This window comes from Nerophis lumbriciformis, linkage group LG02 (genome assembly GCF_033978685.3).
Source record: "Nerophis lumbriciformis linkage group LG02, RoL_Nlum_v2.1, whole genome shotgun sequence".
NCBI classification, from domain to species: Eukaryota; Metazoa; Chordata; class Actinopteri; order Syngnathiformes; family Syngnathidae; genus Nerophis; species Nerophis lumbriciformis.
Genome location: NC_084549.2, coordinates 43,707,000 through 43,734,362, shown reverse-complemented (window position 1 = coordinate 43,734,362; position 27,363 = coordinate 43,707,000). Strand labels below are relative to the sequence as shown.

Below are 27,363 nucleotides of genomic sequence, written 5' to 3'. Positions count from 1 at the left end.
TGTGATACAGTTTGTATGTGTAAAGTTAAAGTACCAATGATTGTCACACACACACTAGGTGTAATGAAATTTGTTTTCTGCATTTGACCCATCCCTTGATCACCCCCTGGGAGGTGAGGGGAGCAGTGGGCAGCAGCGGCGCCACGCCCGGGAATAATTTTTGGTGATTTAACCCCCAATTCCAAGCCTTGATGCTGAGTGCCAAGCAGGGAAGAATGCTGGTATGAGTGTCACGGCCAGGGCGCATTGGAATGCGTCCTCATCCTTGCGCGCTGCAAGCACCGCAGGACATGCCCCCACACGCACCGCGCAGACCGTGGCCACGCACCTCCACAGCTGGCGGAAATCATCTTTCAGCACACCTGCCGTTAATGAAGTAGCTGCCTTCATAAGCTTGGACAACCTGGCATGCCGCAGCCGGAATATAGTCTTCAGTTGGCGTTCAGTAAGCTATTCTTCTGATGCTTGATGCAACTCGCTTTATGCTCTCTACTTGTCCTCTATGTGCTTTCCCTGCGTTGATTGTCGTGTCCTCCCTCACCCCGCAGTTCCCTGTGTGCATCCCCGAGTCAAGCTGTGCGTCTTGTGCTCCCGGATCTTCCCTGCCTGCCCCGTGCTTCCTGGTTTCTCGACTCCTCGCTCGCCCCGGACTACGACGACTCGCTCCTGCCTCTCGACCACGCTTCCGCCCCTGGACCACCCTTGTCTGACAGCCCCGCTCCTCTCAGCACGCACCTTTAACACTTACGGTAAAACGTTCCAGTTAAATACTACACATAGTCTTACACCTTACACACTCTTGGATTTTTGTCACACTCCATTTCCTTAGTTCGTATATTTAGTATTGTTTTATTATTATATATATTTGGACTATATATATAATAAATGGTTGAACAGTACCACCCTCTAGTGTCTGTCGCCGTCACCTCCCCTGCAAACCTTTACAATGAGCTTTTAAACATAACCCGTTAACTGCTGCCAATCAAATGGTGAATAAGATACTCTTTAGGGTTCATATGTTTGTAAATCTGACTGTGATGAAGTCAGTGCCTCACCAGCCATCAACCTCACCGCACGTCACTGCCTAAATTGCAAATGTGTCCGTAATATTATTCAGATAGGATTGACTTAAAGTAAATCCCTTATAATTGTAACTACCTAAATGCTGCAACATTAATGTTTCAGTGTGCATGTGTTACTTTGGTTAATTTTGCAGCAGCAAGTTAGCCGTTTGCTAAGCTATAATAGTGTTACGTATATTGTTACATAAGGCGGTTCGCCACTTGTCTTCATGTATCATACAATGACTATGTTCATGTCTTCTACAGCACTGCATGTGATCTAAAATATGACGTTTAATCTTTTAATGCACTTTTTAGACAGGGCCACCGAATTCACACAGTTTCCATTCCCCCATCGGCTGACTTTGTAAGAGAGACCCAGTGTTTCAAGGACATGGTGAAATTAATTCTGTAAAATAAAAGGTACGGTAGTTCACGTTGATATCTTCCAGTGTGTGTGTTTGCATGTATACAGTGCATTCATTATTGAATATATGTTATGTTTTAGACCCTGCCATTGTGTGTTTGTGTGCCATTGCTTCATAAGTCTCAGTAGACTCCCTGTAAAGCAGCAGGCATACACTGATAAGCAGATGATGAAAGTGTGTCCATGTGTGTGTGTGTGTGTGCGTGTGCGTGTGCGTGTGCGTGTGCGTGTGCGTGTGCGTGTGCGTGTGTGTGTGTGTGTGTGTGTTTTTGTGTGTGTGTGTGTGTGTGTGTGTGTGTGTGTGTGTGTGTGTGTGTGTGTGTGTGTGTGTGTGTGTGTGTGTCTGTGCATATTACCTTAGCCTGCTGTGTGTTCTTGGAGGAAGGGAGAGGGTTGGAGACCATTGGTCCAAAAATGTCCAGTTCATCATTGACTTCTCCACAACCATCTGGAGCATCTGGGAGAGAGAAAATCATGTTATTGCATAAGTCTTACCGGCCCTTCCAATAACTACCTAAAGCTGATCAAAGCCATCGTATTTATCAATAATACTAATACAATGGTTTATGCTTGATTAAATTAGATAATGTAATTAAACTTTTAATTTGCGATTAAATTGACAGCTACTGTATCTCAATATATATATATATATATATATATATATATATATATATATATATAAATATATATAAATATATATTTATTTATTTTTTGTTTGTTTGTTTTGTTTTGTTTTTTGTTTGTTTTTTGTTTGTTTGTTTTGTTTTTGTCAACAAAGTGAGTTCAATTTGCATGTGTTATTTGGCCTATTTTTTTTATTATTTATTTTTTTCACACAGAATACACATCTTGTCGCAACCATGCCAAGGCAAAAAGCCATGTAATGGACATCTCCAACAGCTGGGTGTTGGGGCCCAGGCCGAAAATTTAACCCACACCATCTGCACAAAAGACTCTTATTATAATCAATAACAATAAAAAATAAATAATAAAAACAAATAATAAAATAATAAAAACAAATAGCATTCAAGTTTATGTGTCATAGTACTTATTACACTTCTGTCACCAATGAAAGGGATTTAATACATTTCTTTTGATGTAGAGCAATTTTTGCATCGATATGGAGCATTAAATTGGTCAAATAGGCAAAGTATTCTAAATTGTAAAGTATGGGATACAAGGTCTGTCAGAAAAGTTCCAGGACTACTACCACTAAATATCTACAGTATATTTATTTCAAACCCATAGTCACAGCCATCATCTTGATGTCATGACATCTTCAAAACAAGTGCCCTGATATGGGAGTAGCCAGGTCAGACGAGTTGGAAGTTTTCTCCAACATTAACTAAACAATGTTCTTTTCAGCCAAAAACTGTCGAATGCCCAGGGCGACATGAGCAGGTGTGATGTAATGGTCCTGCCACAACTCTCGTCTCTTCTCAATCAGTCAATGACGCAAACGCTGCAGGATCTCTTTGTAGACTTGTTGGTTCATCGTCTGGCACTCCAATCCTGTTTCGAGTCCCAATCCGATATTTTGACAATATTTTAGAGAACTGAACATGTTTTGGGTTTTTTTGTTTGTTTTTTGTTCTGTCCAGCTACTCAGGCAAATCATATTGTTGATGTAGATGCCCATATTTACTGTACAGATTTACTTTACAAAAGAGAAGTGTGGGACACTTCTCTTGTTGCCTTCTTTGTATTTGACTTTATTAAATGTATTTGTATTGTTATTTGGCGCAGAGCAGGAGAGAATAGAAAGAGGAAAAAATGAGGACAGAGGGGGAAATTGCGGGGACAAGAGGGAGATAAGACAGAGAGACAACAACGACAGCAAACACAACAATAACAATAACAAACAGAACAACAACAGAACAGCATCAGCAAACACAATATGTACAAATATGATGTGAAAAGTGATCGCAAAGAAACAGTTAGAGAAGTAAATATTAATAACACAGAAATGACAATAAATATGATTGCACTACAAATGGAGCAATACAAATACCAATAGAAATAGCACTATTGATAATGAATAATAACAATAATTACCTCTATTATCAACAATACAATTGTTTCAAATACAACAATACATATATGTAATGATAACTTGAAATACAAAAGAAAGCAGATAAATGGAGGGGAAGAAGGAGAAGCAAACTGTATTAACCTTGTAGATGGTTATAGTAATAATAGGTTTAGCTTTGTCAGTGTGCCATGTGTTATCCAGTTTCCCCTGGGGAAACAACATTAATATATGTTTGATGAAACGTCATTATATGCATGACTGTATGTATGCATATGTGCTTGTATATGTACAGTATGTGTATATGTATGTTTGTACAGTGAATGTAAAATGGGTTATACTTGTATAGCGCTTTTCTACCTTTTTAAGGAACTCAAAGCGCTTTGACATTATTTCCACATTCACCCATTCACACACACACATCCACACATTCACACACTGATGTATATGTACAGTATGTGTATATGTAAGTTTGTACAGTGATTGTATATGTACAGTATGTATATATGTATGTTGTACAGTGAATGTGCGTGTGGATGTATTTACCGTGAGTGTGTATGTATTTACTGTATTTGTGTATGTATGAGGGAGCGTAGGTACCTTTGTATGTGGGTAAGTACCAATGTGTGCGCGTCTGTATGTATTAATGAATGAATATACATATGTGTGTATATATGTATGTATAATTGTGTGTAAGTGAGTATGTAAAGTATGTGCATTTGGATGTACAATATATTTGTCTACCAGTGTGTGAACATGTTTTACAGCAAGTAACTAAAGTAAACACATTCCAGATAGCTAGTGCACATTAACTAAACAAAAGCAAAAACTAGCATTGGATCCGATTCAAATCGTTTGGGTTTTGCCCTCAAAGCCTTCCTGTGTCCAGAGACTTACTCCCAGGCGTTGTAAACGATAACATAAACTACTCAAAACATATTTTGTAATAATAAAAACAAGAAAAAAATAATTCTAATCACTTCAGTATCATTAATAAAGTGATACTAAATTAGGTATCGATAGTATCGACATATGGTTCTATCACCTCTAAGGGACTTTGAAGCTTTTGCGGTTCGTTTCTTGGGTCGTCCTGCTCGGCGTGTGTGTGTGTGTGTATGTATTTAGCTTCGCCATTCATTTTCCTCTAGTCTTCCAGTAATAATGGAGATAGAAGATCCTTATATACTGCTTCTTCAGCCTTGGTTCCATGTTTTTGGGTGACTGTCATGCTGGAGGACTGTTACCAACTTCAGCTTTCTGGCTCAATAACAGCTACCAACATCAAACACCATAATTAAAAATTTCAGACAATAGAAGTCTGTTGTTTATTTTTTTGCTAATTAATGATGCAGAAAATAATGTAAGCCAAGTCAGAAAAAAATCATGTTGAGAAAAAAAAAAAATTGCAAAAACCTTGGAAAAGACCTCAGCTTGTTGTTTGTGTTTGGTTTCCAGTCTTAAATGTGGATGCTTAGATTCAATACGCAGGATTGGTATCAGTCTCATACTGGCCAAATTTACCGGCTCAGATATTGTGAAAAAATATGTCACTCCTCTAATTTGATCCAGTGCTGTTGTCATCTCAGCTTTGTGGAGTTACTTTAGATACGAGACACAAGAGATGCCAGCCAGATGCAATTTGTGCATTGTGAGTGTCTAAAAGCAGGACATTTCATCACAACAAGGCTGCAAAAGCATCACGGTAAAGAGTAGGCTCCCTGAACAAGTCGTATTAAGAGGAATAAATGTGATATAGAAAGGCCAATTGCAGCCTTAATGGTCCACATTGCCACAGCGAGAGTTGAGATAATTTTGGAGATGTATTTCACGCCACACAAAGAGTTTGCAAGAGGAGCATGGGCCAGCATAGCGAGCGGACGCCTTGACACAGAAGTAAGGTTGTGCAATATGGACAAAGTCTTGATGAGACCTGCATCGTCTTTTTATGAGTTAAAATATTGACCTAGTTTTTGTCCTCCACAATAACTTCTGGCATACTTAAAAAACAACACCTGGGTCTATAAAAAAAAGCTGGGGGTGTAAAGTTGTCTTGTGTGCTGTCATTGCAAGACGCAGGAAGATGAACCCCTGACTGGCCAAGTTTATTTGTTTGCTTTATTAACATATTCTGATGACACCTGAACAAAATAAACATGCACAAGGTGACCCACGCTTTGTTTTGCCGTGTTCTTTTTTTTTTGCCTCTCACAACTGTAAGGCTTACAAAGTAGTGTATGGTGTCAAAACAGTGCCAAAACCCAACCAATCTCGTGTACTTTGGGGCGGCCATGGACTACACGGCCTGGCAACGCTCCTCCTTTGTCATTGGTCACTTTAAAGGCTCACTGTCTTATGGTCAGAGACAATCCGGAGAACCGGAACATAAATTAATCTATTACACAACATAATGGGATGATGCCTAAAATAATAATATAAATAAATATATAGGGTGTTTGGTGGTAACCCAGACTAAGTCAATCATACATTAGTTCTGCATGCCAGCATATATATATATATATATAAATATACATACATACATACATACATACATACATACATACATATATATATATATATATATATATATATATATATATATATATGTATATATATATATATATATATATATATATATATATACAGTATATATATATATATGTATATATGTATATTGACGGGTAGAGGCGTCAAAACGATCAGCAAGTTATTTTTCCGGCTTTTGATTGGCTAAATTAGCCCTTTTAAACTGGTGAATGCATTACAGTGGGGATAGATTTCTTAAACTGCCATTGTTGACACTCCAGTGGGGTGTGCTGTTAAAAATACACATGCACTTGTGGACCCTTTAAATCGTGCTAAATCTTGATTGGATGCATTATGCCACAAAGAAACCCAAACAAGACACACTATTGTATTCACTAAGTATAACCCAAGTGCAATATAAGCGGTAGAAGAATGAATGGATGGATAGATGCCATATATCACATCTTTCTCACATCACTAACCCAGCCTTGATCCTTGCAAACTCATCTTATGCACACAAAAGAACATCTCACAGAGGGTAATTATTCCCTTTATACGTCACTAGAGATGTCCGATAATGGCTTTTTTACCGATATTCGATATTCCGATATTGTCCAACTCTTAATGACCGATACCGATATCAACCAATACCGATATATACAGTCGTGGAATTAACACATTATTATGCCTAATTTTGTTGTGATGCCCCGCTGGATGCATTAAACAATGTAACAAGGTTTTCCAAAATAAATCAACTCAAGTTATGGAAAAAAATGCCAACATGGCACTGCCATATTTATTATTGAAGTCACAATTTTTTTTAACATGCCTCAAAACAATAACAGTGCAATACATTTTCATAACATGGTCACTACTGCCTAGTTTCTCTTGTTATATTCTTATTTTACTGTTATATTTTTATTCTCATTGTTGCTTTTTATTTTTATTCTTATTGTAATATTTTTCTATTCTGTTTCCATTTATACCCCCATTATTTACTTTTTACTTTTTAAATTCGATCTCAATTCTGTAAACTGCTGCTGGAATTAAAATTTTCCTGAGGGAACTCTCCTGAAGGAATCAATAAAGTACTGTCTATCTATCTATCTATCTATCTATCTATCTATCTATCCAAACAGCAGCTTGGAATTTGGGACATTCTCCCCCTGAGAGAGACTATGAGGAGGTTGAGGTGGGCGGGGTTGAGGTGATGGGGTAGGGGGTAGCGGGGGCGTGTATATTGTAGCGTCCCGGAAGAGTTATTACTACAAGGGATTCTGGGTATTTGTTCTGTTGTGTTTATGTTGTGTTTATGTTGTGTTACGGTGGGGATGTTCTCCCGAAATGTGTTTGTCATTCTTGTTTGGTGTGGGTTCACAGTGTGGCGCATATTTGTAACAGTGTTAAAGTTGTTTATACGGCCACCCTCAGTGTGACCTGTATGGCTGTTGAACAAGTATGCATTGCATTAATTCGTAATGAGTAAAGCCGGTAGATATTATGTGACTGGGCTGGCATGCACGTAAAGGAAATGCCTTAAAAAAGGTTTGTTGGTTCTCTGTACCTCTCCCTACGTCCGTGTACACAGCGGCGTTTAAAAACGTCATACATTTTACTTTTAAAAACCGATACCGATAATAAGGAAACCGATAATTTCCGATGTTACATTTAAAAGCATTTATCGGCCGATAATATCGGCAGCCCGATATTATCGGACATCTCTATACATCCCACATGATAATTGAAATTTCAATTCAATTTCAGTACAATTTCAGTACTGCTTTTAAGAGCACAATCAAAGCAAATGGAACTGAAAATAGGAGGACTATTGTTTTCATCTGGTTAAACAAACAGTAAGATGTGTAGGATCCATTTTGCCAGAGGGCTACAGTGGTAAAGTAAACAGAGACATAGTGGAGGGGGATGGGAGGAAGAGTGGGGAAGAATACTGCCGCGTATTGGAATTATTGATTATGTGTGAAATCTCATCTTCTCAACAAGGCTGCAAGGTGTGGATCATGTATTTATAGTCCGGTTCTGTATGCTGCACGCAACTGCATTGTCATTTTTTAGACAGTGATCATTAGTTCTTCATTTTGTCAGCATTCGAACATTACAAACAGAAGAGCCTAAAAAGTGTGTATAATTTTACCATATTTATAGTTGAAAGGCTTTATCTTGTACTTTCTTTCTTGTATTGTTTGTCTTTAAGGTCAACATGGAGCAGAAATTCCTGGTATTTACTGCACATAATGTGGGTCAAAATGCCATAGGTTTGAATTGAGCATGTGACCTATGTTCAATGTCATATTCCATAGCATTCTATCACTCAAGAGATTGTAAGCATTGTTCCTTCCCAACAGCAACAAAGATGATCCCACTCGCCTCTCTATTGCTTTTTGTTAGCACTTTCTCGTACATTGCATACAAACCCCTATTTTATGGTTGAATATGTTATTTCTACTCATCGAAACATGCCTCATGATGTGTATAATGGAATTTGTTGTTAGTTGTGCTGGTGCTGATGTTTTGCAAGCAAAATTTTAAGAAATGTGCTGCTCACATACGGATGTATCCTTTGTCTGACTTATCCATTGTATTCCCTTCGCAAAGAAGTATGCCTGAGTTGTTCCTTTTTTCCAAGGTGGAGACCCAATTGATGTAAATAATTATTGTCTAAATGTGAAAAACACATTTTTCATCAATTATTTATTTATGTCACTGAAGCTAACATCTTATTTCCACATATATCATATTTTCAACCTATGTTTCTACACCTACAGCTCTTCTTGAATTAAAAAAATGACTTGTTTTCTGCATCTGACACCGGCCAATTTACAGGTGAAATGTTTTATTGATTTGTCAAAAGCTTTTGACCGAGTTGATTATCATCTTATCCTGGACAAACCGCATTATCTTGGCCTGCATCAAAACTCTGTCCTCTTGTTTAACTGTTATCTTCAAAATAGATTCTGTTTTAGGTCCACTTCTTTACTTTATTTCTATTAACAACTTACCTCAATTGTACTCATTCTGCCATGTTCATCTTTAAGCTTACCATTTCCAGCCATCTATCCATTGTCTACCGCTTGTCCCGTTTGGGGTTGCGGGGGGTGCAGGAGCCTATCTCAATATCAATTGTGTTATATGACAAGTTAAATATAATTTGCCACATGAGTTTAATACTGTCCAACAGTGGTCCAATTACAACAGGCTTGTTCTTAATGTGAAAAAAATGCTCTATGATGTAATATATGGTTTATCTACCTAGTTTATTAATGTTAGCAATATAACTTCACTAATGCAAGTTAATGTATTGAAAAACATTCGATAGATGAACCCTGAGTTTACTTTTAAACCCCCAAGATAATGTATGGCTGTTTGGGCACTTTCTACCAATCAATCAATTGGTTTTCATTTCAAGTTAGAAAAAGAAGAACATCACAACTGTTACATCCTATTCTCCATTGTGCAGATGTGATCTACCAAAACACCACTGACTGTATCCTCAAATTTCTCAATATTTTATACAACTCCTTATAGAGATGTCCATTCAGAACTCACCATTGCTGCATTTGCCAGACTCTGAATTTGCTTTTTTTTTCTAAATCCAGGCATTAGCTTCACTGGGTCTAGTTTATTTTTAAATATATTCTCCCGTACTTAAAATAGCTTACAGTTTAGTAGACAGCTCCATACTGTATTCTCATAGATATATGGCTAATCCATGTTCTACAGTCCCTAAAATCTAAAGAATAGGTTGCAGGCAATTCAAGTTCAAAGACCCATTTCATTGGAATAATCTTCCTTCCTCTTTAAATTCCATTACGCATTTTTTTAATTTTTAGATCAATCGTAATTTCCCACTCACAAACAAGGCAAAATGATGATCAATTTGACTGCCAGAACGGACAATTAGAGCAGAAAAACCATTGAAATGTGTTCGTTCGCCCTAACCAAAACAACACAGCTCCCTCTGCAATGGCCTTCGCAAGGCCACGCTGTAAACACCCCAGTAAGACCATTGCAGTGAAAGACGCTCTGAAATATGAAATCCCTTCAAAGACACCTGAGATGTTGATAGTTTCGTGATGCCAAACGAAGCGACTTCCAGACATATGGACAAAACACGCACCCATGGATTACTACGACACAGATCTGCACACATATCCCCACCCCCAATCCCACGTCTTCACTGCTTCACCACCCACGGTATGGTGGACTATTGAAAATTGCCCTGATGGCTGCAGCTTTGAGCTGGATGCCCTTCCCGAACCCATTGCAAGTGCCAAGTTTTTGTGTGTCATAAAAATGTGCGCATGCAGTATGTGCTCATTGTTGCTCAGGTTTTTTTTTTCTGTTACCCTCCATAGGAGCTTAGTTTGGAAGTTGCTTTATTTTCTCTTCCTCCTCCACCCTTGTTTACCTTTCCTTCCCACCTTTTTACCGGGCGCCGCTAGGTGGCAATCCATCAGTCTTCTTGTTCTGTCTAACCCTGTAAGATATATTGTATATTGTATAATATTATTATACACATTGTATGTCTGTTCTTGGATGGGTTGTACTGAAAAATAATTGTGTTGTACTTTTAAGGGGAATGACAATGAAGTTATATTCTATTCTATTCTAGGTTGTGTTGTACTGCAATAGATTGTGTACATTATACAAAATCCAAAACCAGTGAAGTTGGCATGTTGTGTAAATTGTAAACAAAAACAGAATACAATGATTTGCAAATCCTTTTCAACTTATATTCAATTGAATACACTGCAAAGACAAGATATTTGATGTTCGAACTGAGAAACGTTTTTTTTTTAACAAATAATCATTGACTTATCATTAACACATTGCAAAAAAGTTGGCACAGGGGCATTTTTTATCACTGTGTTACATGGCCTTTCCTTTGAACAACAATCCGTAAATGTTTGGGAGCTGAGGAGACCAATTTTTGAAGCTTTTCAGGTTGAATTCTTTCCCATTCTTGCTTGATGTACAGCTTAAGTAATTCAACAGTCCGGGGTCTCCGCTGTCGTATTTTACGCTTCATAATGCACCACACATTTTCAATGGGAGACAGGTCTGGACTACAGGCAGGCCAGTCTAGTACCCACACTCTTTTACTACAAAGCCACGCTGTTGTAACACGTGCAGAATTTGGCTTGGCATTGTCTTTCTGAAATAAGCAGGGGCGTCCATGAAAAAGATGTTGCTTGGATGCCAACATATGTTGCTCCAAAACCTGTATGTACCTTTCAGCATTAATGGTGCTTTCACAGATGTGTAAGTTACCCATTCCTTCGGCACTAATACACCCCCATACCATCACAGATGCTGGCTTTTGAACTTTGCGCCTATAACAGTCCGGATGGTTCTTTTCCTCTTTCGTCCGGAGGACATGCCGTCCACAGTTTCCAAAAACAATTTGAAATGTGGACGAGTCAGACCACAGAACACTTTTCCACTTTGCATCAGTCCATCTTTGATGAGCTCGGGCCCAGCCAAGCCGGCAACGTTTCTGGGTGTTGTTGATAAATGGCTTTCGCTTTGCGTAGTAGAGTTTTAACTTGCACTTAGAGATGTAGCGAGGAACTGTAGTTACTGACAGTGGTTTTCTGAAGTGTTACTGGTTTTTGATGCAGTACCGCCTGAGGGATCAAAGGTCAATGTTGGTTTTCGGCTTTGCTACATGCGTGCAGGGATTTCTCCAGATTCTCTGAACCTTTTAATGATATTACGGATTATAGATGGTGAAATCCCTAAATTCCTTGCAATAACTCGTTGAAAAATGTTGTTCCTTAACTGTTCGACAATTTCCTCACGCATTTGTTCACAAAGTGGTGACCCTCGCCCCATCCTTGTTTGTGAATGATTGAGCATTTCGTGGAAGCTGCTTTTATACCCAATCATGGCACCCACCTGTTCCCAATTAGCCTGTTCATCTGTGGGATGTTCCAAATAAGTGTTTGATGAGCATTCCTCAACTTTCTCAGTCTCTTTTGCCACTTGTGTCAGCTTTTTTGAAACATGCATCAAATTCCAAATGAGTTAATATTTGCAAAAAATAACAAAGTTTACCAGTTCGAACATTAATTATCTTGTCTTTGCAGTCTGTTCAATTGAATATAGGATGAAAAGGATTTGCAAATCATTGTATTCTGTTTTTATTTACGATTCACACAACGTGCCAACTTTACTGGTTTTGGGTTTTGTATCATAGATCATCCACCAATACCATGTTACAAACATTCTTTATGACTCATGTATGAATCCTAAATTTAAATGTCAGACATGGAATAAACACAATTGATTGCAATATCAATCAAAAACCGTAATAAGATCTTCTGATCTTCAATTCTGATTTGAACGATTATCGTGTTATGAAAATGTTCTCATGATATATTGAGAGGGTTTGGCAGGTCTTACCTAGGCCTAGCAGGTCCACAGCTGTCTCTTTACTCTTCTTGGGACTGGCTCTATTCTCGGACTGTGTAGAAAAAAACAACAGGCTATATTGAAATATTACAATATGCCATACAATAAGGGTAGGTGTATTCATGAGGTAAACATCTGAACGGTAGAGAGAAGGCAAAGCAGGCAGATTGAACATACATAAAAAGTAGAAAGACAGATTTATCAGAAAGGGAAAGTGGGGAATATACTGATACAGATGAACAAAACTTTGATATGGGAGCGTGTAAAGGAAGGGACTGCATGGGCTTCAAGAGATCTACAATGCTGCTAACAAACCGAATTTCTCCTCACCAAATTATTGATGGCTGGTTTTAAACTCAATACTGTTTCAATCAAAGAAAATAAAATTAATATGTTGTCTGTGCTTATTCAGCAATGCATTAGTGGTGAATTGTGCGCAGGAATTAGAAAAACATACAACAGTGGTGGATGGAATCACAACAGAAAGACAAAGGATGTGCTAATTCTGAAAAAAACCCCATCAATTGCAGTCCACAATTTATTTTCAATGAACATCATTTTAAAATCTCAGTGATGTTGACATTAATCCATCTATTCATCCATTTTCTACCGCTTGTCCCTTTTGAGATTACACAGAGGCCTATCCCAGCACGAAAGGTGCGGTACACACTGGACAAGTCGCCACCTCACCGCAGGGCTAACCCCACACAGATAGACCCCAAGCACGGGAATCTAACCCAGGACCTTCTTGCTGTGGGACACGAGCCACAGCATCACCGTGCTGCCTGTTGACTTTAATATCTCTGACAATAATTGAAGTTCTAAAAATGGTTTACATCCAATATTTGTGCATTAAACTCACTAATTACAACCATAATTGATGCCGCTAACCTTCTTCTCGCTTGCTTCTTCACCAGGAGTAAGTAAGTTGGACAATCAACCTGTAATAACTGTAGCTAAGATTGTAAATCTTTCACATGAATAACAGGTATGTGTTTCTGAATTGACAGGTAGAATTAAGAGTTCACTCCAGATAAAATACATGTTTTTACTGCTGAAGTTCTGCGTTGTATAAACACACAAGCAAATAAACACAATATTTCAAAAAAGCCATGAACATGATAAAAATAAATAAAAAAAACTTAATTTAAAGTAAAAGTGTGATTTTGCTTAATCTAAATAAAGCAGGGGTGTCCAAAATTTTTGACTAGGGTGCCACATTGGGCTATAAAATTTTGTTCGGTGGCCGAAAGCAGACTGCATATAAAGTAACAACATTTATACACACATATACAGCCTATACATACTGTATATCTGTGTACATACATATATATACATATATACAGTATATATATACATATATTTACATATATATATATATATATATATATATATATATATATATATATATATATATATATATATATATATATTATATCAATGTCTATCCATCCATCCATTTTCTACCGTTTATTCCTTTTGGGGTTGCGGGGGGGGCGCTGGAGCCTATCTCAGCTACAATCGGGCGGAAGGCGGGGTACACCCTGGACAAGTCGCCACCTCATCGCAGGGCCAACACAGATAGACAGACAACATTCACACTTACATTCAAACACTAGGGCCAATTTTTTAGTGTTGCCAATCAACCTATCCCCAGGTGCATGTCTTTGGAGGTGGGAGGAAGCCGGAGTACCCGGAGGGAACCCACGCAGTCACGGGGAGAACATGCAAACTCCACACAGAAAGATCCCGAGGCCGGGATTGAACTCACGACTACTCAGGACCTTTGTATTGTGAAGCAGACGCACTAACCCCTCTTCCACCGTGCTGTATATTATATAACTATATGATAGATATATATATACGGCCCTGTGATGAGGTGGCGACTTGTCCAGGGTGTACCCCGCCTTCCGCTCGAATGCAGCTGAGATAGGCTCCAGCACCCCCCGCAATCCCAAAAGGGACAAGCGGTAGAAAATGAATGGATGGACTTGGCATCAAAATCACTACACTAACTTCAGTTGTTTTATGATTATCATTTATTACAACCGTGTGCTGTCTCAGAAAGGTCTGTGATCACGTTTACACAGCTGTTATTACAATTAATCGGCAACCTCGATGCTTTAAGAATGTCAATCAATCAATCAATGTTTATTTATATAGCCCTAAATCACAAGTGTCTCAAAGGGCTGCTCAAGCCACAACGACATCCTCGGTACAGAGCAATGAATAGTGAAATGAAGCGAATTATATTTATATAGCGCTTTTTCTCGAGTGACTCAAAGCGCTTTACATTGTGAAACCCAATATCTAAGTTACATTTACACCAGTGTGGGTGGCACTGGGAGCAGGTGGGTAAAGTGTCTTGCCCAAGGACACAACGGCAGTCTTACTAGGATGGCGGAAGCGGGGATCGAACCTGCAACCCTCAAGTTGCTGGCACGGCCGCTCTACCAAACGAGCTATACCGTCCCAAGAATAGTAATGTCCTACTAAATTGAAGAGGGGAAGTTTACCAAACATGTAAGAATACAGTACAAACTGCGATAAAGTCATATTTTTTAGGGTAATCACAGGTCGGTGCATGCACACAAACACACATTTATACAAATATACACATTACGACACTTTTTTTTGCCGCATTGCAGAGCGGTGATTGTGACGTAATAAAAATTGTTTGTACCAAAATAACACCAGTTTGCATTGATTAAAGCAAGCTCCTGGTACCCTAGCACCTCCAAAACCCTCAAATCTAAACTCCAAACATCCCAGAACAAGCTAGTCAGATTACTTCTAGACCTCCACCCCAGATCCCACCTCACTCCTACCCACTTCTCCAAAGTGGGCTGGCTCAGGGTGGAGGACAGAGTAAAACAACTTGCACTGAGCCTAGTCTATAAAATCCGCTACACCTCCCTGATACCGAAGTACATGTCAAATTACTTCCTTAACGTAAATGACCGCCATAACCACAACACCAGGGGGAGCTCCACTAACCACGTTTACCCAGATTCCGATCTAACAAAGGTCTTAACTCATTCTCTTTCTATGCCACATCAATGTGGAATGCGCTCCCAACAGGTATAAAATAAAGTGCATCTCTATCCTCCTTCAAAACCGCAATAAAAGTTCATCTCCAGGCAACTTCAACCCTAAACTAACACCCTTCCCGGATTGTTAATAATCAAATGTAAACAATCAAATGAAGATACTTTTCTTATTCCTTCTGATCTCTCTCTCTCTCTCTCTCTCTCTCTCTCTCTCTCTCTCTGATGACAACAACCAAACCTAACCCCCCCTCCACACCCCGGATTGTAAATAATGTAAATAATTCAATGTGTTTATCTTGTGTGATGACTGTATTATGATGATAGTATATATCTGATAGTATATATCTGTATCATGAATCAATTTAAGTGGACCCCGACTTAAACAAGTTGAAAAACTTATTCGGGTGTTACCATTTAGTGGTCAATTGTACGGAATATGTACTTCACTGTGCAACCTACTAATAAAAGTCTCAATAAAAGTCTCAACAGACTTAGCAACACATAACTTCAACTTCAACTACCCCCCACCCCCCACATTAGACCTTGAAGACTCTGCAATAAGAAGTAAAAAAACGATAAACCCTTTAATATTAAGAGTGTGACGACCGGGTCGCATCGTGATGCGGATGTGGTTCTCCCTAGGATGCAGACGGCTTCGGACACAGCTTGCAGGTACGAATATGATTTATTTAAAATATAAATCATACGGTGGATAAACAAAAGACATGCACGTAGCACAAAAGGCAAAAACAAAAGGGCTAGCGTGGGAGCTAGCAAACCAAAATAGCCTAGCGTGAAAATTAGCAGCTAAAGAACAGGAAATAATCGTCGTCATCAGTTGTGTAAGAACAAACTAGGAAGCCAGACCGAGTGAGGCCAGGGCAAAGACTAAATAGCCCTCTGATTAGTGCCCGGGCAACAGGTGCGCGTCCCGAACACTAACCAGAGGCAGGTGAATGTAATCGGTTGACATGGCAACTGAAAACAAACAAAATCAAGGTGCTGAAAACACGTGATTCAAACATAAACAAACTATGATCCGGGCAGCGGATCGTAACAGTACTCCCCCCTTAAAGGACAGATTCCAGATGTCCCTTGACACAAAATAAACCTAGAACCCAAAAAACAAGAAACAGTTCAAAAGTCAAGGGAGGGCGGAGGGAGGATTTGGTGGTGGGTCGCCAGGCCACGTGTCCCCGAATCCACCGGGGAAGAGTCAGGTGGCGGCGGCGAGTGGAACGCCGCTGCCGCAGGCGAGGCGGGCGACCACGGAAAGGCCACATTCGTGGCTGCCGAGAAGGTGGGCGTGAGTGGCGCCAGAAGTTCAGCAGCCGGAGAGTTCTAAGTCTACGTCTCGGGTGTCGCTGCTGTTTGCGCCACTGGCATCCATACACAAACCTCCGAGAGCGCCGCTTGCGCAGCCAGACCACTCGAGGTCGCTGAGACAACGATGAGGGCGAGGAAGGTGGCGGCGTCCTGGAAAAGCCCACCAGAGACGAGGAGAGAGCAGACGTCGCCAAGGAAGCAGGAGGAGTCGACGTAGCCGTGGAGGCAGGAGGAGTCGACGTCGCCGTGGAGGCAGGAGGAGTCGACGTCGCCGTGGAGGCAGGAGGAGTCGCCGTCGCCGTGGAGGCAAGAGGAGTCGACGTCGCCGTGGAGGCAGGAGGAGTCGACATCGCCGTGGGGGGCGGGAGGAGTCGACGTCACCGTGGGGGCAGGAGGAGTCGCCGTCGCCGTGGAGGCAGGAGGAGTCGACGTCTCCGTGGAAGCAGGAGGGGTCGACGTCGCCGTGGAAGCAGAAAGCGACGTCGTCGCGGCAGCTGGTGCAGGTTCTGGTGCTAGTCTTGGAGCCGCGACTCGTGCTAGCCTCGGAGCAGGGACAGGGGTTGGTCTTGGAGCCGGTGCTGGTGTGGCAACCAGCCTTGAAGCCGGCGCTGGTGTGGGAACCAGCCTTGGAGCCGGCGCTGGTGTGGGAACCAGCCTTGGAGCCGGCGCTGGTGTGGGAACCAGCCTTGGAGCCGGCGCTGGAGTGGGAACCAGCCTTGGAACTTGGCATGGTGGAGCTTGGCGTGGTGGAGGTACAGGAGACGAAGCTTGGTGTGTCAGCCGAGGTGCAGGAACAGGTGCAGATGCTAGCCGAGGTGCAGCTGGAGGTGGCCTAGCTGGCGGTTGTGGCTTAGCATGCCGAAGGACTGGTGGCGGTGGCCGTGCAGGAGGTTGCGGCTTAGCACGCCGAAAGACTGGTGGCGGTGGCCGTGCAGGAGGTTGCGGTTTAGCACGCCGAAAAACTGGTGGCGGTGGCCGTGCAGGGAGTTGCCGCTTAGCACGCCGAAAAACTGGTGGCGGTGGCCGTGCAGGAGGTTGCGGCTTAACACGCCGAAAAACTGGTGGCGGTGGCCGTGCAGGAGGTTGCGGCTTAGCTGAGCGCAGTTGTGCCACCCCACTAGCACAGTTCCCAGTACTAGCCCCCCCGTCAAGACGCGGATACCAGACGCGCTCTTTGCGGTTTGGAACCGTCTTCAAGGGTGGGTGGGGGGAGGTATGGAGGGGGGTATACTCCTCCTCTTTAAATTGTCCAAATTGACTGTTAGTCTTCCCAATATCATGGGACTGTAGGGACGACCAGGAGGGAGAACACAGAGGAGTGGGCAGAGCAATAGTCACTGAGGGCGGAACCAAAGTCACTGGAGGTGGAGTTTGAAAATCAGAATGTGACTGACTAGACTTACACTTAACAAAAATGTCCTGATAATGTTTTATCTTAGAATAAAAGTCATTTGGTATTGGCTGACAGTAAGAAGCAGAAGATATGGAAAAAAAAATCTTGATTAATGACGTCATCTGAAGTGGGCGGAGTTACCTCTTCGGGGGGCGCCATGATGTCATTGTTGTAGCTGTCCATGTGACTGACAGCCCAATCGGAAAACTGTTTGGCGAAGTGGTCGATGGGGTTGCCAAACATCTGAGGAGGGGGAGCTTGAGCTGCATGTAGCTTGCTTCGGTCCGGGGGAGGAGTTTGCAGGAGCGGCGCGTCTTGGCGGCGAGGGAAAGACCTTCTGGCCGGCTTCCGTCTTTGACGGCGCGCCCAGTACTGCGGTGTAGCGGCGATGTCTTCCGACCAGAGGGATAAGAGAGCCTCCAGATCCCTACATGAGATTCGACCTCTCCTCCGTCGAATAGCGAAGCGTCTCGGCTTCCATCGCTCGCAACACCATGAGCGTACCTTCGTCCCACTCCTCGTTAGCCGATGCGGGAGAATTGTCTTCTGCTGGCTTCCTACTGTGACGACCGGGTCGCATCGTGATGCGGATGTGGTTCTTCCTAGGATGCAGACGGCTTCGGACACAGCTTGCAGGTACGAATATGATTTATTTAAAATATAAATCATACGGTGGATAAACAAAAGACATGCACGTAGCACAAAAGGCAAAAACAAAAGGGCTAGCGTGGGAGCTAGCAAACCAAAATAGCCTAGCGTGAAAACTAGCAGCTAAAGAACAGGAAATAATAATCGTCATCAGTTGTGTAAGAACAAACTAGGAAGCCAGACCGAGTGAGGCCAGAGCAAAGACTAAATAGCCCTCTGATTAGTGCCCGGGCAACAGGTGCGCGTCCCGAACACTAACCAGAGGCAGGTGAATGTAATCGGTTGACATGGCAACTGAAAACAAACAAAATCAAGGTGCTGAAAACACGTGACTCAAACATAAACAAACTATGATCCGGGCAGCGGATCGTAACAAAGAGTATGTGAAAGTTTCATTCCCTGACTACCTCCGTAAAGTTTGGTAATCAACCAGAATTATCAAACAGCTAAAATGTGCCAAACATGGGAAAGTGTGGAGAAAGGGTTCTGCACATCACCAACCATGCACTGTAATTCATTTATATATGTGTTATTTAAAATTATATATACATGTTTTATAATGTCCACAAAGTTCACTGAGCTGTTATGTGCAGCCAGGTGTTGACTTTATTTGTTGGTTATAGTTAATTTACATCATGAGTGGAGAAAGTTGTTTGGATTGGGTCATATATATTGATGCTGTGCCCACGTCACTTTAAAATGAAATTTGTGGTTATTGACTACCGATTCTATCTTTGCCCAAAAGAGGGTGGCAATAGCACTCTAATTCAGTCCACAGGGGATAAAATTTAGGGGGGGGTCAATCTTCTTATTAAATTGATGGCCACATCCACGAAAGGTACAGACTTGTTGTGCTTGCCTTATCTGAATATCAACAACTTATGGGAAAATATGCACTCTTTCTGCAGCCTTCAAACACAGTGGATAAAGAGGAAACATAGACGCTATTGCCAGCGTTGTCGAACGTATAAAACACGTGAAATAAATATAGTTTACGTTACAGTAATGTTACCATACATAAACGTTACCATACATAAACGTTCTAAAATACATTCATATACCGTATTTTTCGGAGTATAAGTCGCACCGGAGTATAAGTCGCACATGCCGAAAATGCATAATAAAGAAGGAAAAAAACATATATAAGTCGCACTGGAGCCCGGCCAAACTATGAAAAAAACTGCGACTTATAGTCCGAAAAATACGGTAGCTGATTTAGTGTAACAAAAACAAATCAGAAGAACTAATAACGGATATTATAGAAGCTAAAATCATTGTTTACATCCAGAGCCGCCATCATTAAAATGCTCCAACTTTCCGAAATGCATATCCAACCTCGAGGAGCGTTCCAATCAAAATTCGGACTAGGAACTCGGTAATTCCAACTTCCCAGTACAAACGCACCATCATTTCATATTGCTTAGTCTGTGTTTTTGAAACATCTTCATCCCGAATCTTAGTATTTTCACGCAGAATATAAAGGAACAATCAAAAACGTCTGCCAGATGCATTGTTGTGGATTGTAGTAAAACAACTATAGAAGGGGTCAACTTGCATACATTTCCAAATGAATATCAGGAAAGTATGGACATTTCCAGTCAAATTGACTTGCGCAAAATGGGACGGACCAAGAAAGAGGAGCGTAATTTGCAGCCATCATTCCAATGAAGAAGAAAAAAAGTTTGGGTCGGAGTTTGGATAGAAAAAATGTAAGAGAATCAAGCCAAATGCAATCCCAAAAATCAGGAGCACCCTTAAGGGGAGAAAGACTGAGTTAGAACCTGTGGAAAAACAGAGAAAAATGTTTTACCATATCAGTTTTGAAGTAATCATGGACAAAGGTGACAAAAACATGCACTTAAGTGATCAAAATAATAGTTTTACATTCCATTATCTACACTGTCTATGAGGGGTAATGGGCTCCAATTCTGAAGATGATGTCACACCAAGGGAGGCATATTGAGTCAGGCATTTCAAGTACAATTAGTTATCTAACATTACTCACAAACTATTTGATATTATGGGAAATGACTGCCAGATTAATTTTCAGGAGCAAAATATACGAATAAAGAACTTGTCAGGGAAATTTCGGTCATCTGGAAGCGACGGATCCTTTATTGGTTTCTGTTCTTCGGAGAGTGGTCATATTAATACCGTTGTTTTTTTTCCTTCACAGATGCGTTGCTTTAAAGTTTGAGGAAGTTTTGTCTTTCATCTCTCAATGTTTCAATCAATCAATCAATCAATCAATCATGATTTATTGATTGATTTTTCATCTCTGTCAGTCTGATTTAGCTGCTGGGATTATGCTCGTCAACATCCATGACGCACAGGCAAGATAGTTTGTTAAAATTCCATGTTTAATTTATTTTTAATGTTTCAAGTGATCATTTTAAAACATTGGAAGATTCCAACAACATTGAGGGACAGTTTCCATTAAACACGTACATTTATTTCAGTTAAACCACAAATAAGTTTGACAAGTTTGAATGAGGTAACTATTATCATCAGACTGACATGCACACTCACTTATTTTTATTTGTATTTATTTTTTTGTCCTGTCCAGCTTCTCAGGCAAATCATATAGTTGATGTAGATGCCCATATCGGCTGTTCAGATTTACTTTACAAAAGAGAAGTGTAGGATACTTCTCTTGTTGCCTTATTTGTATTTGATTTTATTATGACATGCACACTCACAGCAGACCTTTAATTCATTCATTCATGTATTCATTGGACAGAGACAGTACAATTAAACATTGCTACCCATAGGTAACCGATGTCAAAGTACATAAGACTTCTAGCCACAGGCTAATTTGCAACCCTCGTCCCTGGTTAGGCTTTTTAAAGAAAAGTTGAGAAAAGTGTAAAACACATACAAAAAGATTAAGACAAGAACAAAAATAAAAACACATTAAAAATAATTGGCCCCATTTGTCCATACTACATCCAGTTCTAGTGCTCACACTTCTGATTTTCCTTAAGTCACTTTTTCAGTTTTGTGGAGAAAAGTTTAATGTCCGACTGTGACTTTAACTCCAGTGGCAAAGAGTTCCACAGATGTGAGGCCTTCACTGAGAACGCAGAATGACCCAGAGTCGTCCAGCACCTTTTCACTCTACAGCTCCCACCGACTGCAGATCCAGTCTGCACACCTTCACTACTGTATCTTTGTATTTATATACACTTCACATCAGGGGCTAATCCATTAAGACACTTAAAAGTAGCTTTCAAAAATGAGAAATGTATAAAATTATCAAAACTCATCATGTTATATTTTTGGGTAATATGGCAGTGATGATGCTTCATTGGTTTTTGGTCAAATATCTTTAGTGATTGTTTATATAACGACAACAGAGGCTTCACTACACATTTCGTGGCCTGTTTCCAGACCATGGCACAATAAGACATCCATCCATTTTCTACCGCTTATTCCCTTCGGGGTTGCGGGGGGCGCTGGAGCCTATCTCAGCTACTATTGTGTGGAAGGCGGTGTACACCCTGGACAAGTCGCCACCTCATCGCAGGGCCAACACAGATAGACAGACAATATTCACACTCGCATTCACACACTACGGCCAATTTAGTGTTGCCAATCAACCTATCCCCAGGTGCATGTCTTTGGAGGTGGGAGGAAGCCGGAGTACATGCAAACTCCACACAGAAAGATCCCGAGCGCAGGATCGAACCCAGGACCTTTGTATCGTGAGGCAGACGCACTAACCCCAGACATATGAGATAAAATCATTGCATGCATGTAAACTTGTGCAGGTTGAACCGATGAACAAGGTCTAATAAGCCTGAAACAGTTTATATTTATTTTTATGGTCTTAGTCATTTTTAGGCTCATAACTTGAGAGGCTTTGGATATTTCTTATTGCCGAGAGCTCAAACCACTCGTAAACGTTTTTGTGTGTCTGTATGCGGAGTAAAACTATGGAACAAACTGGACTTCCAACACAAGCAATGCCAAACTATTAATCGATTTAAACTATTATACAAACATGGGGTCTGGTTCAAATATAGAGATGAGGGTCTATAATTTGACCTGCTGCTGTACTCTGTCTCAAAGTGTTAACATGTGCTCAATGTTTCCTTACCATTATTGCTATGTTGTCTATTACCATTATTGCTTTGTTGTCTATTACCATTAATGCTATGTTGTCTATTACCATTGTTGGTATATTCATTATTCCTACATTGTTGATACAAATTATTGTTACAGTGTAATAATTATTGTTACCTGTGGTAATGCTACTATGATACCACATCTGTATTATAATCCTTGAACAAAGTAAGAGTGAAACTCATGTGAATAATCACTGAATGGAGAACTGGGGGTGAGATTAAATAAGTTATTGTCAGGACTTGGACTTTGACGTGGTTTGTTCTACCGTGGTGCGAATGATTTGGACCAGACATGGCGTGAAGGTGAATACATTTTAATTCTAACTCAAAAAAGTACAAACGAAAGGCGCGCACAATGGCGGAGGTAAAAAACTTGGTTAATGACACAAAACTTGCACAAAGGCCGAAACTATGAACAATGAAACAAAACTTGCAAACTATGGCATGAATAAAGAAAACTTACTTACAGGGATGTGTGTTGAGCCCTTTCCTGTACACACTCTACACCAATGACTGCCGTAGCATCTCACCCACCACAACATACTTAAAATACTCAGATGACACAGCCATTCTCGCACTCCTCTCCAACAGTCAATCCATCCTGGACTATCATAACACAGTCAAACATTTCACAGAGTCATGCACAGCCAGTTATCTGGAAATCAATGTCAATAAAACAAAAGAAATATGGTTCAACCCCCCCTCACCTCAGAACCCCATCATCATAAACACACAAACAGTTAAAACAGTTGACACTTTTAAATACCTGGGCATAACCTTGGACAATAAACTCACCTTTGATCAACACACCACGGACATTCAAAAAAGAAGTCAACAAAGACTGTCAGCCATCCGGAAACTTAAAGGACTATACGTTGCACCTCATCTCCTGTTATTACTTTACCAAAGCATTGTTCAACCCATCCTTCTGTACTGTTCCACATGTTTTTTCACCATGCTTTCTGTAACCAACCGGACCAAACTCACACGCATTACAAACATAGCAGCTAAAATCATCGGCCTACCCACACCCAACATTTCAGACATAAACCACAGGTCCATCACCCGACTGGCAAAAACAATAGTTCAGGATATCACTCACCCACTACACCAATACATCATCCCACTACCATCAGGGCGCAGGTACAGAACAATCAAATTCCGGAGGGCCCGCCTCAGGAAAAGCCTGATCCCTGCAGCTATAGCCGCCCTTAACAGCAGGCCCGGCCGACCTGTCTGACAAGCCTGTAAATGTGTGTTAGTCATGTATGATGTCTTTTTGTTATTTTTTTTTGTGTGATGTGTAATGTCTAGTGTTTAAATGTACGGCAGTGACAATGAATTTCCCCAAGGGGACCAATAAATCTAATCTAATCTAATCTTACTTGGACGAGAAAACGGCATGAAAAAGAGCAGCAAGGGTTATAAGGGTGTGTGGAGAGTGTGATGTTGCCAGACAGACAGCCTGGCAACTCGAAGCTTAAATAATAGTGACATGATTAGTGAAAACAGGTGCGTGACTCAAAACGTGAAACAGGTGCGTGACGTGACAGGTGAAAACAAATGGTTGCTATGGTGACAAAACAAACAAAAGTGCACAAAAAGTCCAAAAACAAAACCGAACATGACTAAAACAAAACATGATCACACAGACATGACAGTTATCTTCTTCCCACTCCCTTTCAGGCAAAACTGGACAATCATGCATTACATACTATACATTTTGCACTATATTAATTTATATTATTATGTGTTGTCAACTTTGTACTTTTTTATGTCATTGTCTGAAATAAATAAATAAATAAATGGAATGAATGAATACTATGGCCATCAAATGTTAGCTTAGGGTCCAAAATAACACCCAAATATTTGAATTCCTTTACCTGCTATATTTTATTTTGATTAATGTCAAATCAAAGAACAAATCTGTAATGGTATAAATTGTAGATTATGTTAGTTTCAAAGCTGTCTTTTTAAACGCTAACGAGTTTAGCATTCTTGGCAACTCTCGCTTGGACAGTAAGCTGGGAAATAACAGTCAGGGACATGAACGTATGTTTGGCTGCATGTGTGTGTTTATGATTATGTCTGCGTTGTGTGTCTTTTTGTCAGGGTTACTTCTCCTCTTTCAACAGTGCAAATCCTTTTTATTGATTAGTCTCATTGTGGCCAAGCTATCGATCTCTTGAATGCGAGATCTCAGAAAGCACTGCAGTGGGGGGGCAGTGTGACGTTACGAGTGTCAGATTGCTCGTTGTCTGCAAGCCCCTTGCGCCATCGAACTTACACTGACCAACCACAGACAGGTTTGATCGTTGCACACACTGTGATATTTGTTTACCATTAAAATGTTCTACTAAGTCATAAGGTGCCTAGCAACAAAACACTCCTCTCATTGTTGTGTGGAATAAATAAAGACTCACAAAACCAACTTATCCACAATTCCTCATCCCTCTCATTTCTATCTACAACAAAGCCAAGTGCTTTCCATGAACTGGAGCAGCCTCTTGTTCTCTAGAATAATCTATTCATGAGCTGAAAGGAAAAGGCAACATATGCCAGCAGTCTAATGGGATGACAGTAACTTAGTGTCTGTACAGAGAGCTACAGACAGAAAAGAAGACAATAAGAAGTATGAAGCGGTCCACCATTAGGACACGTTCAAAACTGGTAAATGCTGGCGTAACTAAATGCAACCAATGTCTTTAAAAGATGCAATATAGCCTTTGCTTACATGCATGCACAATAATTTGAAAATGTTTTTGCTTTTTTTGCTGGGAGGGGGCAGCACGGTCAGAGATAGGAATAGACTTGATAAACTGATTATGACAGCTGACTCCATCCTAGGTTGCCCACTAGACAGCACTGAGGAGGGTGCTGACAGAAGAATGCTGACCAAGTTAACATCCATAATGTCCAATACCTCTCACCCCATGCACGGCACTGTGGAGGCCTTGAGGAGCTCCTTCAGCATCAGACTGTTACATCCACAGTGCAAGAAGGAGCGCCACTTCAGGTCCTTTCTACCCACAGCCACAAGACTTTACAACATACTTTGTGATCTTTTATCTTGGTGTGCAATACGGATGTAAGTGTTTTTTAAATGTATTTTATCTTTTACCTATACATATTAGCGCAGTATGTATTACTACTTGTTTTGTTTTTCATTATGTTTACTTCTGTTACTGTGTAAATACCTGCACTGCAACAACGTCATTTCCCCATTGTGGGATGAATAAAAGTCTATTCTATACTATCCTTCACCTACTACATTTTCTTACGACAGAAAATCTCATCACTTGGGAGCATCTGGCTTGCCTGCACACCCAGAATATGAATTCCCACATGATAAAAATGACACACTGCACACATTGTATACACCGTATACAATGTGTGTACACATTGTATGTGTACAGTGTGTATAGTATACTTAGTGTATACTATACACTATGACTATATTGTATCTATGCAGTATAGACCTAACCTACCACGAACAGTTTTTCCAAACTTATCGTAATTTGCAATGGAACCCGTGTGAGTCGGTCCCTCTTACGTCTAGTGTCGACCAACTTTTTAGGTCCACCGTGTTCGTATTACTAAATAGTGCCTGCTTAAGTGGCTCGATTTGATCAACATACAATTTGAGACATAATAGGGTCATTGCTTCTTGATAAATCAGTCAGTTTATCGACATGTGCAGTAGTATTGTTAATTATTGCTGTGTAAGTTACCCATTCCTTCGGCACTAATACACCCCCATACCATCACAGATGCTGGCTTTTGAACTTTGCGCCTATAACAGTCCGGATGGTTCTTTTCCTCTTTCGTCCGGAGGACACGACGTCCATAGTTTCCAAAAACAATTTGAAATGTGGACTCGTCAGACCACAGAACACTTTTCCACTTTGCATCAGTCCATCTTAGATGAGCTCGGGCCCAGCCAAGCTGGCAACGTTTCTGGGTGTTGTTGATAAATGGCTTTCGCTTTGCGTAGTAGAGTTTTAACTTGCACTTAGAGATGTAGCGAGGAACTGTAGTTACTGACAGTGGTTTTCTGAAGTGTTACTGAGCCCACATGGTGATATCCTTAACACATTGATGTCGGTTTTTGATGCAGTACCGCCTGAGGGATCAAAGGTCAATGTTGGTTTTCGGCCTTGCCACTTGCGTGCAGTCATTTCTACAGATTCTCTAAACCTTTTGATGATATTACGGACCGTAGATGGTGAAATCCTATACACTATGACTATATTGTATCTATGCAGTATAGACCTAACCTACCACGAACAGTTTTTCCAAACTTAACGTAATTTGCAATGGAACCCGTGGAAGTCGGTCCCTCTTACA

At 40.7% G+C, this 27,363-nt stretch overlaps 1 protein-coding gene across 5 annotated transcripts in view; it reads right to left on the bottom strand.

Annotated features, from left to right (window-relative positions):
• Positions 1-27,363, bottom strand: part of smap1 (small ArfGAP 1) — a 265,913-nt gene that overhangs the window by 81,163 nt on the left and 157,387 nt on the right. For 4 of the 5 annotated variants that reach the window (XR_009815521.2, XR_009815522.2, XM_061963403.2 and 1 more), the window contains 3 exons: positions 12,464-12,524; positions 10,467-10,535; positions 1,845-1,945 (listed from right to left, as the gene is read on the bottom strand). Coding sequence is in view for 3 of the 5 variants with exons in the window: in XM_061963403.2 (XP_061819387.2) it covers positions 1,845-1,945; positions 10,467-10,535; positions 12,464-12,524 (231 nt within the window). In the remaining 2 variants the exon portion in view is untranslated. The remainder of the gene's footprint in view (positions 1-1,844; positions 1,946-10,466; positions 10,536-12,463; positions 12,525-27,363) is intronic. The other variant, XM_061963404.2, reaches the window with a different exon arrangement.